Source organism: Fulmarus glacialis, unplaced genomic scaffold, assembly GCF_000690835.1.
Source record: "Fulmarus glacialis isolate BGI_N327 unplaced genomic scaffold, ASM69083v1 scaffold42937, whole genome shotgun sequence".
Taxonomy (NCBI): Eukaryota; Metazoa; Chordata; class Aves; order Procellariiformes; family Procellariidae; genus Fulmarus; species Fulmarus glacialis.
This window is the reverse complement of record NW_009225856.1, coordinates 5871-23948: the sequence shown is the minus strand read 5'-3', so window position 1 is coordinate 23948 and position 18078 is coordinate 5871. Positions and strand designations below refer to the sequence as shown.

Genomic DNA, 18078 nt, shown 5'->3' with positions numbered 1-18078 from the left:
CCCCAAAACTCCAAATTAAAATCGATTACAATTGCTCTGTGCTTTTACGATCATGTTTTGCTTCCTAAAAACTGTTTTCTTTTCATCATAAAGTTTAAGAAGAGGGTATTTAATGGTTCAATCCCTTAATTTTGGTGTTTGTTTTTAAAGCGAAGAGGTTTTCATTGTGACGTTTACCTATTCAATACACGTGCAGTTTGAAGTTGGCTAAATCGAAGCAGTGAAACAGGAAATAAGCTGCCAGCAGGATGAACAGGAACTGCCAACCAAATCTTCATGTTGTATCCATGGTATAACGTCTTCAAGGAATCCAAAGAATATCTCTTCAGTTCAGGTTCTCAGAGGTCACTGAGTTTGATAATTATCTCCAAGCAATTTTCCCCACATCCTGTTAAGCTGTCTCTAAACAGCTGTGTGTGTTGCCATGCAGCTTCACCATCCCCTCCATGTAGAATTGCTCCCAACATAACTTCCGTTGCACCAGAAAAATCTGAATAGGAGCAAAGATTTTTATCTATTGGAGGAAATGATAAACAATTCAGTAAGCCACTGTTCCAGACAGCATATAGTGCTAGAATGCATGTTAAAAAGGGTAACTTGCAATGAACGTTTAAGGATCTCAGTTGCAACTACTCAAATTCACCTGTCAATCAGTGGCAGGGGAAAAAAAAAAAAAAAAAAAAAAGCTGCAAATTTTTAGTTAATATTTGTTTAGTGCTCGTGCTCAGAGGACCTAGTCAGGATTGAAGCCACCGCACACAGAAGCATCTATCCTTCCTAGTAAAACACAGAAGTATCTTGAATCCACGCTGTGTTCTTGCTAACCCTGCTCTGTTGCAGGTAGGGCTGTGTGTATTAATAAAACTGGGCTTTATACCAGTTTTTTGTACCAATTTTGAGTAAATGCACAGTATTTTCTTGACCTTGCTAAGAAAGATTGAGTTGGAAAAGTCAAAATGCATTTGGATTTCATTTTTAGTATTTGCACAGTGCTCTCTCCATATAAACTATTTATTTCCAGTTACACCTTTGCTGCATGATAGAATTCATTATTTAAACTCCACACTTACCTCCTATCAGAGCAATTTCTGCTGTTGGAGAGCAAAGTCTCCACTTTATTCTTCCACTCTGAAATGTCTGACTGCTTGTCCTAACTGAAATGTTATCTATTTTTAGACCGACTGACTTGCACTCAAACTTCCAGCTGATGGAAGCAGAGGATGACCCCTCTTTTCGGGCTAAATAAACCTGAATGGAAAGAAGACATAGTCAGCATGTCAAAAACTGACATGATCAACACACATCTAATTAATCACTGTAACAAGGACACAAAATCTTAAGATAACACACTTTCATTCTTTATGAAGCCTCTGAACCTTTAAAACTGTACATAGTACAATTTTGTATATAATCTCATTCTGAATCCTTAAGTCTATTCCACAGTTAGGTAATTGTACGTGTTCATAGTCCTTCACTAGGGAACGCTAATCTATTTCAACATGCTTGGTAAAGTTTAAGCCACGAAAATACCTAAGATTATTATTTTAAAAAAAGCAGACTTCTGTTTTCTATATAAATGCACAGGCCCACACGTGGTTTCATTTTCGTTGTTCAGTAGTGCGGATGAAGAAAAACGTGTAATCAGTATTTTGGATTATCCAGATGTGGCTGCTGGCTGCACACCACTTCTCCTAGGATTTGACATGTCTTGGCTAAAGCAAATCATACATGCTAGCCTGTATATAAATCCTGTATTAACATTATTTGAACTGTTAGACATTTGCATAACTTAATGTAGTCTCAATGCTGTTCTAAACTTCACCTGGCTGAACAGTCAAGCTCATACGTTAACATCCATTAAAGTTACTATGAATCCTCATAAGAATTTTGTAATAAGTGTCCGATGATCCTTTCAAGTCTAGCATCTATTATAAGCAAACCAAGATAACGGACATTACAGATCAAAGAGTCAAAACTGCCATGATCCTTTCAGAATCGTTAGTTAAGAAAAGTTATCAAAATTCTGTCATGTCCAGGCTTCTGATTAATGTCATACTGAATGGACTTAGATAGCTCTTTAGTTTTTAATCTAGAAAGACCAACCCTGAATAAAATGATAATAAAACACAGTGGTATGTTTTATTAAAGATCCCAGCCGAATATAGATACATCATTGACAGACTATAAAACAGAATTTTAGTGTTATTATGCACCAGGCATAAAAATGTTAATTCTCATGTTTAAGAAAGCTAAAAAAACCCAAAGATGTGAGGGGTTACACTGAAGATTACCTATGAAAATGTAACAATTTAACCTGCTTTCATGTGAATATAATCTTGTTCATGAAAGTGCTGATCTCCACACAATTTTTTTAAGTACCTCAGCTAGTTCTAGTAAGAGGTTTCCCTTAATCAGATCTTATTGAATTGCCATACTTGAGTAAGGCAGCCACCACACTCCACTAATTATCACTTGGTTGAGGTGCACTGAACATAGGCTTTTAGGGATAAAAACTACAACATTAGCCTGTCTCATCTTCCATTATAATATCCAAGCATTTAATCAGAAAAACAAGTTAAAGTTTCCTTTTGTGTCTTTTTGACTGTCCTCTAACTTTCATACCCGGCTACTCTTTTTCCAGTATTATTTGAAAAAAGTCTGAATTCAGAGAAAAAGAGAAAGGGGGAAAAAAAAAAAAAGACTCATTCAAATTCTCTTCCATTGGAGCAATTCTTCTGGAAAAGCTTTCAGAAACCCATGGGTTTCAGATCTAAGTTCTTACATTCTTATTATCACCTACTGTGGTCTGCTTGTTTGAGCCCTGGATGCCAAGTTATCTTTGGGTAACCTGATTAAATTTGTGTTTTGTATCTGTTAAGAGTTTTGCACCATAAAGTCAACTGACACTGAACAGCAAGAAAATACACAAATGCGATGGAGATGGCTACTATCAGATTGGCCAAGATGATCATCTATCTGAATCATTTTGATCAACAACATTGCTAAGACAGAATATGTAACTGATGGTTCTTTTCTGTTACTCCTGGACTAATACCTATAGTTACCTTTACTGTGGCTTTTACATTTCCATTCCTTTCCATTCATCACATAGTAAATGATAAACAAAATATTTCTGTGAAGGCTCCTTTGGCCGGTAAGTTTCTCAGACAGCTGCTGAATCAAACTCCAAATCTGTATCTTGCAGATCTACTAGAGGCGTTACAAAAAGAACATGCAAACCCCAGACAACCTTTCCTTCTGCTGTCTCCCATAATACAAATAACCCCCAACAAAAAGTCATTTTAGATTCATACACAGACATTCTGCAGGATGCTATCCCTCTAGAACTAACATGTCTTACCCAGAAGCCTGAGATATACCTGGATCTGTAGCTCCTAATTTCTCAAGGCCATCCTCTCATCCTTTATCTAGAAAAATTGAGGTGCTGTTGAATACAAGGGTAAAGTCTTTCTGCCTGGTCTTATGGATTGGTCCCTCCCTGTTTTATCTGGTTAGAAGAGCTGAGCAGAACAGCAGACTCGTAATTGGTTTCAGTGCAAAGACACTATGTTTCTTGCAAAAGTGAGGGTGACTGATCATTGGAGACTTCAAGATACAACGCGCTCAGACTTTTAGCAGATCCTAGGGAAGCAGAGAACAGTTGTCCCTCATTCTCAGTTTTTGTTACTTCTCTTTTCCTATTAGCCTACCCTGTTGTAACATCTTTTATATTATTCTCCAGTTTCTTCCCTTATTCCTTCTCTTTTATGTAGAATAACCTCTTCAAGCTATTCCCCCATTGCATTTTGCAAGTCAGTTATGTGTAGACCCAGCACAGAAAACCTCAGAAGACAGTTATATACTTAGCGCCATTTTTCATCAATGGGAAGCAAACCATTGCCTAAGCTAGAAAAACGTTTGGCCAGAGTCCTTTCAGACTAGTAAAACGTCAGGGAAGAAAGCAATAACGTGCTACAGTCCCTGACAGGAATGCTCAATTCCACAGTTGGTAGCTGTTGCGGGAAAAGCTGTTTGCTAGTAAATGATCCCTTCCCATCTTACAGGCATCAGTTCTCTTCTTAGATTTAGAGCATATGACTCTTCCACTGCTCAGTGTCCTGACAGATGGGAAGAAGTCTGGGCAGGGTATACAATAATCTGGATAACTGACAGGTTTTTGCCTTCTTGCAGATGGAACTGTAATATTTAGGATGACAATTTCTTCCTTTGGCTGTGTATCAAAGAGATATGATACACTAATAAAGGTATTCTCTAAAACAACAACACAAAAATTTTTTGGAGAGAAGTACTGCTTTTCAATAAAACAGTATTGTGTGTTTGCCCAAAAGCAGGAGGAGGAAGCCGTTTTTTAAAATTTGGTGCTTTAGCAAGGATTTTGCCTAACTGCAGATAATTCAGTCATCCTTTCTGAAAGACAAGCTAAATTTATTTCCAATTTCTTAAATCATCTGATAATCTTATGTGAAGCTTAACAGTAACATTTACTAATATCAGCTAAATTCTGCAGGCACCAAGAGAGGTTTTGATGCCAAACATTGGCAAGAGTTTTCTATTTTATTGGAGTTGTCATACTTTTATGGTAGATTTTACGCTGTTAATAATTGGTATCCTTACCATTTTCCAATCTGTTTCAACCTTTCTCCAAATAGACTCTGCCTTCCAAACACCTGTTTCCCAGCCACTTATTTTTTCATTATTATTGGAAATCCGTGTATAACTATCTTCTACTATATTGTAGATGAGGTGGAAGTGTTTAGTTGTCTTCTCTTTTTCAGAGGGAATAAAAATTACTTCTCTTCTTTTCTGAAAAAGGCAAAAAACACATGCACCTTCATTCTCCAATACATTTCAGTAAGACTACGTTACTTTTAAACAGCATGCCATGGTTTCCTAATTCACTTTTGCTGCCAACTGAAAAACATGTAATTTTTAAGAGTGGTCATGGACAAAAGCGTTTCTGCAAAATGAAAGTTTTAAACCAGTTTCCTACAATAGACCTGCACCTTTTCCAGAGGGAAGCAGTAATTTTATTTTTAAAATTTTCACATAATTACTTTTAGAAGTAAATTATTAACGAAGTAACATAAAATTAGCAAATTTAAGTAAGATATTAACATGCTAGGAATAGAAAACTTATATGTTGAGTATAAGTTGAGTATATTCATACAATCAATAAGTAAATGGTTATTTTGAATAGCAAATGTAATTCAGTGATTATCATATACAGGCGCTTGTATATGACAGTTTACAAATCAACTTCAAAAAATGGAAGGTACAAACTTCGTAACTTCACAGTATTACTTTTTTTTTTTTTTTTTTTAAAGATTTGTCATTGTTCTTATGAGTTTCAGCAAAGCCGAAATTAAATCTTCTGAACTGCGGAGAACTGAAATAAACTCTTAGCTTCTCAAACTTAAACAATCCTACAAAGCTCATTAATTTCACCTAACTGGTTCTATTTAGGATTGTCAGTCATTCTATATGACAGGATCACTACAAAACTGATGTAATGAGTGATGGGCCAAGTCACACCTTTGCATGCTGGCTCACGCTAAATATGGCTATGGTTCTGGGAAACTGTATTTTAGCATAAAATAATTAAAAATAAAATCTTGCTTTCAGACATAGTCAAAAACATTGGTATGAAAATCAATCGAGCTTATTATTTAAGAGATTGTTCCATTTACACAATCTTAATTGTTCGCACGTTGTTTTATTAACAAAAATAGTTGGTAGAAGCCTGCTTCTACGCTTTAACCAATAGTAACTAATAATACAAATAAACATTTTTTAAAGTTTTCCCAACTGCTTTCAACTGCCTTAAACTTTCTAGTTCTGTCACACTGTAACTAATTAGAAGGAAAAGAAGTATTTTTTATTAACTTGTAAGAGCAAAACACACTTTAGATCAAGGATTCCCAAACATTTTTAGAATCAACGGTCCACCATCAATCCTCAAAAATTTCTTATGGACCTCTACTGAACTCACATCAAACTTGCACCTAATGTTTTTGCATTTCACTGTTTGAACTAAATCTGTAGGCTACCTACCATAAGTGCTATTCCTCTGCAGACCATAATCATAGAACCTCTAGTTAGCTACCTCTAAGATGGTCACCAGTGCAAAATTTAAATACCTCTGGACCAATTTCACCTCTGGCTATTCGCCAAGCCATTGAACCAGATGTCCTTCCACCATATTCTCCAGGTTTGGGCGTTTTAGGAGAAATGAATTCAACAAGCTCCACAATTGTTCTTTCCAAGAGCTCTCTTTTTCTATTTTCTGACAAAGATTGTTGTCTCTGAAAATACATTTAAGAAACAAAGTAAAAAATTCAGAAAAATGGTATTTGCAGTTCTGCTTTAGAGTGACACCAACAGGGAAAAAAATAATTGAAAAAAAAAGACTAACATTTAAAGTCTAGACTGACTGTTAGAAACATTACTCTTATACCACATGTGCAAATATAAATCAGTCATAACTGCATGGTTATTTGACAGCAATGCTTTTTCTGTGAATTTGCATACACTAACTACGTGGATTTCTTTTAAAATAAGGTTTAAGCTATGTTTGTAACACATTTGCTTGCATGATAAAGTACTTCCATAGCATATTTTATAGCTATTCATATGTATTCTGTACTGTAGCTGTTCTTGATATTATTTGGGGGAAAGAGAAAGCAAGCATAATTATTGGGTCAAATTTTTCTTCTCTAAGATGGAGTGATTTGGCTGGCAACAGTCTTGGTTTTGTGATTAAGCCCAAACAAAAGATTCAGTTGGTCTCTGAAAGAGTTATTTCACAGTGACTGACTCTATCATAAACAAACTATGACATTCAGATTTTTGCAGATATCAGAAAACTGAGAAAAACATATCACCTACGCTTCCAGGTAAATTAGTGGAAAAGAGAAAGAATTATATAACATGCTTTTTTTGCCCACATGAATAAAACTACGGACATTTTTTTGTTACACAATTTACAAAAAATTCATTGAGAGGCTGGGGTTTTGTCTCCATGATTTTCACATCAAATACACAGAGCTGATATGTGAAGCCTTCTTCCTTAACTGTGGATACACCCGCACAGCGTTGGAAAATTAAGTTCAACATTGATGCAAATGATTACACATCATCTTTTTTTTCCCACTTTGGTGATCACCCAAGGCATGCACACTCAGCCCACTAGGACCTGAAACTTCAGGCCAGTAGGTATTCCAATTATCTCAAAAACAGCCCTGACCCCAGAAAGTTTTGCTATTAGGGATCAGAAAAAGAGGCATTTGAAGGGTTTTTGTCCCAGACAACAATGTGGAACTGCATAAAGTAGATACAGAGAAATGATGAGAAACAGCTCCAGCTGAACAAATTCCAGCTGCCAAATACCAGCTCTACCACAGCAAGGGGGAAATACATCTCTGCTTGTGTTGATGGATGACAAGCAGTGACTCCAGCAGTTCCTCATGAAACACCAGGCCTTCCTGAATCTAACGCTTGCCTGGGCATTTTGGGTATCCATATGCCGTACTACAGATCTCACTCCAGCTCAAAGGAAGTTTGATATGGCTTACCCTAAATTAGCAATACTAATCTACAATTTTCTTCAAGCCACTTTGATGTAGGAAACACAGTGTCAGGGGTCATCACCACTGAAATTAGTGATGAGAATTGGTTGCCCTTGCTCTGCAGCTGTTGTAATAGTAGCTGAAAAAAAAAAACTGTTGAAGAACAGTGCTTCAACACAAACAGGGTGTTTCAGAAGACAGGCCTGTTCTATGTATGATACAAGAAATTAGTTAAGTTCCTCAACTGTAAAGAGTACAAGTATGCTAATTCTTGCCATCTCCCCCTACCCAGCAGACTCTTACATATAAATGCTAGCAGCCTCTAAGACATGGATAATGCTCAGGCTCTGCAGAGATCAACACTGCCTGTGGTGGGAAAACCTGTAACTACATTTCCTACAAATGACATTGTCATCAATAGCATTCATGTACTGAAATGGATTCCAAGAACTCCATTATCAACTGTCATGGCTCAAACTTCCTGCTTTTGTTTTTTCTTAAGGTATTACCCTCTCCATACATGCTCAGGCCCCGCCTTTCTTTGGCAGACAAAGGGAATACGAAGAAAGAGGGGTTGAGAACTGTTTTAAGATTTAAAATCAGTTCCACATCACATGCAAGTTATGCTGTTGATGCTTCCTGAAGGACTGTGTTTTGGGAGATGGATAACCTGTGATTTAAGTGGACCCACTGCTGGGTAAGCAACAGATTTGAGGGTAGAAATTGAATTTCAAACCTTTAAACAAGGAATACTGGTTCAGCTCACATCAATCACCATGAGATGGTTGCAATTCAACCCAAATCACTAGTTTTCCTTTTAAGAGCTCACCTGGCTGTAGCTATAATAATTCACAATCACTACCAAAAAATGGCGCCTGGAGCAAATAAAAAGTAATTTGTCTCCCTGCCCCACCATCCAATTTCCAACGAAGACAGTGAAAGTTCAGGGTCCTCTCCTCCCTTTCTATAGGGGTAACATACAATGGACTGAAATAGGCCACTGCCTATTGTGGGTAACATACAACCGACTGGAATAGGGCAGTGCCCATACAACGTGGGTGAAGAAGTAGTTTGTAGTCAGGGTGTGATATGGTACTATAGAATAATATCAGATGGTTGATAATCTGCAGGCTACACACCCATTTAGGAATGCCTGACCCAAATAAAACACACACAGTATTTCTGAGAAGTAAAATAGTGTACTGAATAGATTAAATAATCCTTGCCTCTTTTCCATTTAACAGTGACAGTCATTCAACATCCTTTGAACTGTTGTGTTGTCTCTGCTTGGCCACTAAACAGACAGACATGCAGAGAAATAATGACCAGAGCTGTTGCTCTTTATTGCAGGAAAGCACGATACTGATCTCTTAGATTCCATTTTCACTAACATTGCAGTCTGGGTGATAATGTATACCGCATACTGTGCTTCTCTTTAGTTGTAACTTAGAAGAATTGAGCTTGAAGGATGCAGTGTTGGAGCTCTGCATCAAAAGATACCAAGACTATAATCCCTCCCAGTGGGGAGCTAGTCTCTAGGAGATGATGGGAAAAGGTAAAGTTAGTGGAGTAAAGGTAAAGTAGGCAGTTAAACTGCCTACATCAGTTATCTGCTGAACAGGTTGCAGTGAAGGAAACACCATATTAGCTGAAATGGAGACTTGTGACTGAGCAGCATAATGGAAACCTGCTATAAAATGTATGGATCGTTCTAGGGGTGAGCTGCCTTACCCCTCTACTGACCGCAGAAGCTGCTGAATACGACATGGAGATCCTCAGACAGCAACTTTTTAATGGCCCCTTGATTCCTACTGCATTGTGACCTCAGTGTGAACTTTAGGAAAGGCCCTTTGACTAGGACAAATGTAAGAAAGAAAAACTGTTCTTTTAGCAATCCGATGGCAAACTGCCTCTAAGTCCGTCAAATCCAATTCCAACTATAACAGACAAAAGAAAAAAGGAGTAAGAGCAATTATTTACAGGGATTAAATTTATTATCAATTTAATAAATTAATAAAACATTCTGAACAGCTACTGGGCAAAAGGAAGTGTGTGTGTGGGAAGAGGGCAGTGTGAGTATCATTCAGCTTGTAGAAAGGGAGAGTAAGTTGTTCCTCACAATAAGATACCATCAAAAAGACTGACAAAGGTGTTCTAACAGAATCACAAGACAGCTTTAATAATACTGGAAAGCAGTAGGGGAAGTGCGCAGCATAGAGAAGAAAGGGCTGGGATTTTCCACATGTAGAGAAAGGAAGATAGGAGAAATACAAGAGTGTCTTGGAAGTGCCTGTATAGCTTTCTTCCTTGTACTTGGCTTTTAATGAAATTTTCATTTAAAACATGACCAGAATGCCTGTTCTTTCTGTTTGAAAAGTGCTTATGTCAGCTCATGAGCTGCACAGTCCTATAAAGTAGGTGGAAAAAAATAAGAAACAGGCCAATAGACCAACATGCAGCACCATCTGTTGGAGATGGCAATGCACTTTTTTACTGGAGATCTCTAGACTTCTGTAAGTGAAACAGAGCATGATCCTATGGTGACATCATTGAGGTCAGGAGGAGGTCAGGCAAGCCAGCCCATGCATCAGTTGCCTGTACTTTCCTGATTCCATCAATCTTGACAGAGTAATTTTTCAACTTACTAGCGCCTCATTTCCAAGGTTATCTCTCCCTAACTGGTGGAAGAGAAGAGTCTGGTGACTGGTTTCTATTGCCACTAGGTCAGAAGGAAGGCCCCTCAGACCAGTTCTGTAGTCAGCAAGGATTCAATGCTTGGAGAGGACACCATTAAATTCCTGCAACCCTGCACAAAGCGCATGCATTCCTCAACTTGAATTCTAATCCTTTACCTCCTTTTATTTTGCTACTCTGTGGTCAGCCTTCTCAGTGCTCCACTCTGCTATGTGATTCTGATTTTTCATTACTGATAAAACATTTGAGGCCAAGGCTTCAAATCATAAGTCCAGCTCAATTCTTCACACTCTTAGTGTGTGGCTGTAACCCTCAAGCCAGCAGGCCTCTAAAAAGGCATAATCTGTTTATTAAGCCATCAGCTACATACTGTCACAGGAACTGAAGTTTCTATGCATGGGAATTAGCCGTGGAAGGAAGTGGGGACAAAATGGAACCTTACAGGTGGTTCTAGGTTTTGTGGTATTCTCGTATATCGAGTCAAGAAAAGTTCATCCTGTCCCAAGTAAGGAGTGGAAAAAGATTAGCAGAGAGGTGCCGAGTGCACTCGGGTTCTATGACTATGACATGCAGGTACAAATGGCTCCATGTGTTTTGGGGACGTTAGGCATGATAAGTACATGTGGCTCTGAGCCAAAGCTCTACTGATGGTATCAACACTTCTTGAAAGTCTTGGAAACAGCCTGTGAATCATTCCTCCCACTTCCTAGAGCTTGTAAAAAGTCACAGGAGACAAATTAGGCCTACATTTTTACAACTATAAATACTATTGTTTTCAAGTTGTAGCATTATTGATGTGGAAAATGCTCAGCTGCCCTCAAGGAGTCCACATAGTTACACAGCAGTTGTAGTTTACCCCCAACATCTGCTGATGCGCAAGTCTATTCCAAAGCCATCAAGAAAGCATATATACACCCAGTATATATATTATATATAAAAACTGTATATACACACACATTTGACTATGCAAGAGATAATATGATAATCCTTTTACATACCATTCTTTATCTTATTTCACTTAAGTTCAGCACTGTGACTGATTCTTATGTATTCAGTGTAAAATGAGGTCTGTATAGTTAGCAGCATTTTACATTCCATAGCGCATGGACATTCCTATCAGGTTACCAAATGCATTCCTTTGTTCAAGGACTTCACATTCTGGAAAGACACTTACGTTTCACTTAAAGAAACCCATTTAAGAAAAGTTACATACCGTTTTGTTTAACGCGTTAATTGTTTCACGTAGTGTAGCTTCACTGAGTGCTGTCCTTCTAGACAGTACTTCTTCATGCTTACAGCTGTATCTCCAGGTGACATCAACAACCTCAAGCACAAGTTGAAGAAGAAAATAAAGCAACCAAAAATTCTCATGTATCTTGCTTCATTTAAAGAGGCTAGCTCAAAGTATGTTTTTCTATAATAATTCTGGAAATCACACTAAGATGAAATCCATCACACGCTTGCCTCAGGGCAAGTTTGTTTTTAATTAGCATAATTACTCCTACCTCATCTTTGGAGAATGCAATTATGTAGGAGAGCTTCTTTCCCCACCCAGTTTCATAGAGAAGAGGTTTGTCACAGACATTTTCACAGGGATCACAGTGAAGCCATCTTTTCTGAGATGAAGAATATACTTCAGTCCACACATGATCTATATAACAAAGGCCAAGAATGAACAATGAATTATAAGGATAGATCCTCTCTTCTAATATTGCAGAATATTGTAACTGTTCCTGATTTATTAAATGAAGGAACAGGTGAAAGAACATGTTTTCTGTTCATCTACATTCAGAAAAGTTACCAGAGCTTTCTGTTTCTATCTTAGGATCATGTTCCCTTAGATTCAACTAAAGACTCTAACATTCTGAAGTCAATCATCTAACCTTACTTGCAGAACTATATTTCATCTCATCAGGCAAGACAAGAAATTGAATTTATATTGTCTTTGTTTGCTGAACTGCATAACTTCATATGCTGCCTGATGGCTAATATAATCTGAGAACCATAAAATATATAACCTAATTTTGCATAGGTTTGTATTAATATTACGATATTCTAGAATACTGATACCTGTACAGTCCCAGACGTATCTAGCTTCAAATCCTACAGCTCTGCAACACAGTGTAAAACAGTTAGCCCACTCGCCACAGCGTCCACATCTGGTTTCCAGAAGTTTTTCAGGGTTGTTATACCTACAAGAAAAAAACAAAACAAAACCAGAATAATTGAAAATACATTTCACCTTTCAAAATCTTTACATCATGCCTGTCCTTGTGATGATTTGAACAGATCCCAGTGCCATTCAGTCCACAGAAGACAATGAAAATGATTGCTGTAGCGCACAAAACAAGTGCAAGCAGAATGCTACTTTTACTTTGACTCATATGACTCCATCACATGTTTACCGCAGCACTGAAATGAATCTGTTTTTTTCAGCTTTCAAAATCGACTTAGATTTCATTTCAAAATATGATTTTTGTACCATGGTCCTTTTGATAGTTAGTAAAATTGTAAAAAAATTGGATATTTGCCCTTTTGCTATAGACTCAGCAAAAGATGTGCATTACCCTTTTTGATTTCCCATAGAAGTGAAAGTTTTCCTTGAAATAACAAAAACCTCCTACATAGTATGTCAATATTCATGTACTTTATTTAGAAGTTGTACTTTATCAAATTAACAGTAAAATAAAATAAGAAGAATATCAGACAAGTATTCAGAACAAAGCCACGTAAAAGAAGGCAATATTTTGTTTTTAAAAATCTCTAATTTTATAGAGCAATTGCTGGTTCATCAACCATCCTATCATGTTGCTTAAAACGGCTTCTCTAATCTTTCAACCAACAACTTATCACTTGTTCACAAAACGCACAAATGCAAAGCTGTTTCTGGAAAGGCAAGAAAAAAGACAATGCAAATCTTTGTACGCTCACCTTGGGAACCTATTACAGAACTGACACTGGTTGCAGTAATGATTTTCCACTCGACTGACATTCCACCTTAGATCATCATCAGTAGGCAACAGGTAGTCACTTTTAGGCTCTGTCTGCCCACCACACCTGCTGCAAGGAAGATTATTTACCCAATGAAAAAAGTCATTCTTAAACCAGTCCAAGAGCTCCAACAACAAGAAGTCCTCTTCATTCACATGTGCACCTGTGAAATTTACATAACACAGTTAGGTCAAATGAAAAAATAATTCAGTTGAACTTTCCAGTATCTACATAAATCACCATCTCTGGACCTTTATTACATTTTTGAAGTCTCATTATAAAAAAAGCTTCATATGTTACTTAAGCACACACAAAAAAGAAAATCTAGATTCTCAAGACTGAATAACGTCAAACTGTATACATAAAGAACAAAAAAATGCACTCCTAAACACTACAGCTAGAGTGAGAATAAGGAATTGCTCAGGAAAACAAGTTAGATACACAGTAAAGACCGGCAAAGTTCCTCATGCCCCTTATATTCTTCCATGGCTTCAGAAGAGAGAGTGTGAATTCTTTTTCTGCTCCTACATATTCTTTTCCTTTTCTTAGATATTAAATTAGCAATAACAATTGCTTTGATTTCATAATCCCAAAGAACCAGACACCACCAGCAGACTAGACAACCGGGTGTAATATGAACAGACTTTCTACAAACATGACTTAATTACTGTAAAACATGTACATGTACCATGTGAACAAAGTTGAGTGTGTTTATAAATTCTGCAAATAAACACCTTTGTCAGCTTACCCAAGCTAGACACAGGATGTCTTTATTTTTCTGCTCTAGCCGATCCCACCACACTAGACCACCAGACTCTTCTGGCCCATTTTCCTCTGTTCACAACAGGTGTTAGAATCTACTCACAAACTGTCACTATTCCACCACCTGGAAATAACCCCACTTTACCTAATTAACAAATTTAAAAATCCAGTCTTCCAAGAGAGATCCATCCCCTCTAACTCCTTAGAGTCTTTAAATGTATATTATGTTCCAGTGCCCAGAGAGATACTCTTCCTTCTCAGATTCATAAACATTCAAATAAGTCCTCCTATTAACTCCATCATCTAGGCCACACTGCAATTATAGATATTAATACCTGGTTATTTTATGTACCACAGCTTGTTTGTAGTCATAGTGCAGTCAGACATAGGTCTGACTAATGAATATGAAGACACAAAAACAACTTATAAAAATGCTGTTTAAAGGAAGTTGAAGGAAGTTGCACCATATTTGTGCACTAGCTCCTTTTTCAGGATGGTGAAAAAACACTAGGTAAGATGTGTGTTTTACTTATTTAAGCTCAATTCACATCTTCCTCTGAAGCTGAAGTAGTCTTTGGTATGAAAGAGTCTGTGGGGGCCCTAACTCTATTAAACACCCTTTGCCAAGACCATGAAGCGCATGAGAAAATATCATCTGTTAATCAAAGCAAGAAAACCTGACTTTTAATTGTAGTAAAATTTCCATTTTTACTTATTATATGTGAAAAACATTTGTGCTGAAACACTGAGACAAGGTGTTACTGCTTACAAAATGGATATGCTTGTATATTCAAACTTTCTGCTAAAAACTGAAATGAGAAGATTTCAAGCACAAGCCATTTTCTCTTTTCCTGGATACAACATACAAACCAGAACCCGTCTATGAAAACATGACTGCTATCATACGAATGTTCTTCTCTCAGTTTGTAAAATAAATCCTTCATGAAAACATTGCATGGAAAGAATGACGAATTATTTGAACAGAAAACAGTTGGCTGTGACATGCAGCTATTTTTGACTGCACAATCCATCTTTCTAATGGAAAGTGGTAAAGGGAAACAGTAAAAGAAAATCTGTACTTCTGATCAAAAGACCATAATCTTCCTAGCCTTTATGAGCCAAAAATGCCTATTATGCATGCTAAGGGAAGTCCTAAAAACAAGTGTCCCCCAGCACCAAGCAGTTATTCCCACAGGTGAGTCTTAATACAGCAATACAGATAAACCAAAGAAGCTGAAAAGGCCAATTACCCATACATCTCATACACAGTCCCTTTCCAAAGGAATGATTCTATAAAGCTCTTCAAAAATGCTTTCAAACTGACACAGTCCAGAACAGTGGAGTTCCATCCCTTCCGCTTTATTTGTATCTAAATTAAGGTCTGGAAGCCATTTTGAATAGACCAGCTTGATGGCTTGGGAAGAAGCACCTGGAAACACCTCCTCCTTCCTTCCCCTTTTTAATAATGTGCAGAGCAGAATTAGAGCAGAGTCTAAGAGGTATACGCTTGCCTTTATTTTCCTTTTCACAGGACTTTAAATAGTTTTCATTTATTACTGCTAAGTCTCTTTTCCCCATTGCATTGTCCTATGCTGCTGAATGAGAACGCTCTGTACTTGTTTATGTGGTTTCCTACTTCCCAGTATAGCTTTATAAAAAGAGAAAAATTACTAAGAAAATCCATTGTCAAAAAGTTCCCTAATGCCAAAGGCACAATTACATATTAGTGTGTGGCTGTCTGAGACATCACAAAGTCATTTATAAAAAAGATGAAAAGAGCTTATTTTTGGTTTGCAAATCGACAGCACTCCCATCAAGTTAGCAGAATTGCTTCAAACAGAGTCTTCTATCAAAGATTCACAGTGAAAAGGATTTTTTGGTTTAAATATGGTTTTGGAATCACATTTTTCTTCAATATTTACCTCACACAAGTAAAATGTCACTATATTGCTGAAACAAATCTAAAACTGTCACTTGAAAATAGAAGTATGTCATTTTAACTGACAAAGACTTTGTACATTCAAAACAAATTCACATTTATGAAGAAAATATAAATTTTAGCCACTGATCCCACAAATATTTATGCCTACATGTCACTTCTAGCTCCAAGAGGATGGCATGTGAACAACCCTATTCATTTAAGCATTAGCAAGAAAGGTGATTCTTTATATCAGGCTGTGTCTTGGAAAGGTGTCATGCAAAATCTCACCAACAATATCACTTTAAAAAGAGAAGCAGTATTTTGAAATTTTTTCTGAATTTGGAATTGTAGTATGGGAAAACTGCACTCTGACAATGTCAAAACAATGACTACTCAAACAAGAAGCTCCCCTCCTTTTGTTGTATATATTTCACTCTAGATGCAAGGAATATAACAGTACATGCTCACCCCATTTGTTTCCCCAGCATTGTTAACTACTAATTCAGAAATCAAGAGTTCAAGATTTCTACGTGAAAGCAGTAAAGGATGGATGACAAAAATGAAATAAAAAAATATAACAGAAGTAAGGAGAGACAAAAGTAGAAAATTTGAAAATTAGGAAGAAGGTAATTCTAATTTAGAGACAGCATTTGGAACCTGCAGACATATGACCAAATCCATACACCTAAAGCATAGTAAGTATATGCACCATCCAGATATTTGAAAGAATATTTCTAGTTTCATATACAGTATAACTCGGTAGCATTACCTTTGTCCAGTCTTGTAGCTTGTGCTAGCTTTTTCTGAGCCTTCCCTTTCAATTGCTGGAGGGGAATTGAAGCTAGTGCTTTCTGCTGGATAGAAGGATTCTCATACATCAATACAAGATGCTCAAATTTTGTTTGAAGTGTTTTCAAGATATTTGCAGCCTGCAAAAGGATTTTCAGTCACAAGATGATTTATGAACTTTCACCTTAAGCCAGAATAACCAAGCTCTCCTATTTTAGTTTAAGGCAGTCATAATTCTATACTCATAGTTACATTACATGTTTCTTTACAGGTGAAATGTTTATTTGTAAAGATACCAACAAAAATTGCAGACACCACCACCCAAACTGTAAAGCCAGCCTTGTCATCTTTGAGCATTCTGAATGGTGTCCTGAGTGAAAAGTGTACTGATTCAAGGAGAAGAGAAAACTGTTTTTAAAGACACCTCTGATGGCAAAGTTTTTACTTACTCCTCCCCCCGCTTTTCTTTTGGACACCTTTTACCCGAAATCCATGAAAGAACCTGCAATTAATTCCATTTCCATTAATTCCACTGCTGCACCAGTTTACAGAAGTCTGTTACTGACGAATGCTGCTTTCCTATTTCTTATTCATGAATGCTGCTTGTCTGCTTCTACTTCCTTCTCTCACAGATCAACTCTGGTACAGATTTGAATAGATAGCCCTGTGACCATATACTGAACAGTGCATTTCACTAGAAATCGAATGTAAGAACTAGGCTTCTTCAGTCAGTTATCCTAAGTGTCGCTTAGTGGCAACTACATGTTGTACCCAGTAAGACACACCCGTATCTACTAAAATAAATAGCTGAAGTTAATAATAGTGGAGTTAGTAGCTAAGCAAACTATTTACTCCCATTTAAAGGGGAACAGCACAGAAAGTGAAATGGGATTTTAAAATTAAGAGTCTGGCATATTTTGGGGGGAAGCCTGTGGCACTGCTAAATGACCTTTTCTCTACTGCTAGATCATGCTTCAGTCTTTAGCCTTGTTAACTACCACCTTTGTTTCATCAAAAATCCCACACTTTCCTGAGATGCTAGCAGCAAATGCAACGTAATACAAAGGTGTGAGAACTCTTCAGAAGATAACTTCTTTCAAAGGAGCATTTAATTTAGGAGTGATTATTTTGATGCTAGACAGTACTACTAGACCAGTCCTTACTTTTCATAACTGCTGAAACAGAACAGAACTGGTTTCATTCTTCCTGGAGTTCATCAGTTGTAGGTAACTGGTTTAACATCATAAACCCAATTGAGTTCAGATTCACTTTAATGCAAGTTGAAAGAACAGAAATAAGGGAACTTAGGGACTGCCAATGGCTTATAGATCTTCA

General features: G+C 37.1%; 1 protein-coding gene across 1 annotated transcript in view; it reads right to left on the bottom strand.

The window, feature by feature from the left end:
* Nucleotides 1-338: 338 nt before the first annotated feature.
* The window catches only part of NGLY1 (N-glycanase 1), a 23078-nt gene continuing 5338 nt past the window's right edge, over nucleotides 339-18078 (bottom strand). The window contains exons 4-12 of the mRNA XM_009582617.1: nucleotides 16724-16883; nucleotides 13212-13434; nucleotides 12351-12472; nucleotides 11786-11931; nucleotides 11494-11604; nucleotides 6159-6323; nucleotides 4636-4824; nucleotides 1071-1248; nucleotides 339-514 (exon numbers count right to left, since the gene is read on the bottom strand). Coding sequence (XP_009580912.1) covers nucleotides 339-514; nucleotides 1071-1248; nucleotides 4636-4824; nucleotides 6159-6323; nucleotides 11494-11604; nucleotides 11786-11931; nucleotides 12351-12472; nucleotides 13212-13434; nucleotides 16724-16883 — 1470 coding nt within the window. The remainder of the gene's footprint in view (nucleotides 515-1070; nucleotides 1249-4635; nucleotides 4825-6158; nucleotides 6324-11493; nucleotides 11605-11785; nucleotides 11932-12350; nucleotides 12473-13211; nucleotides 13435-16723; nucleotides 16884-18078) is intronic.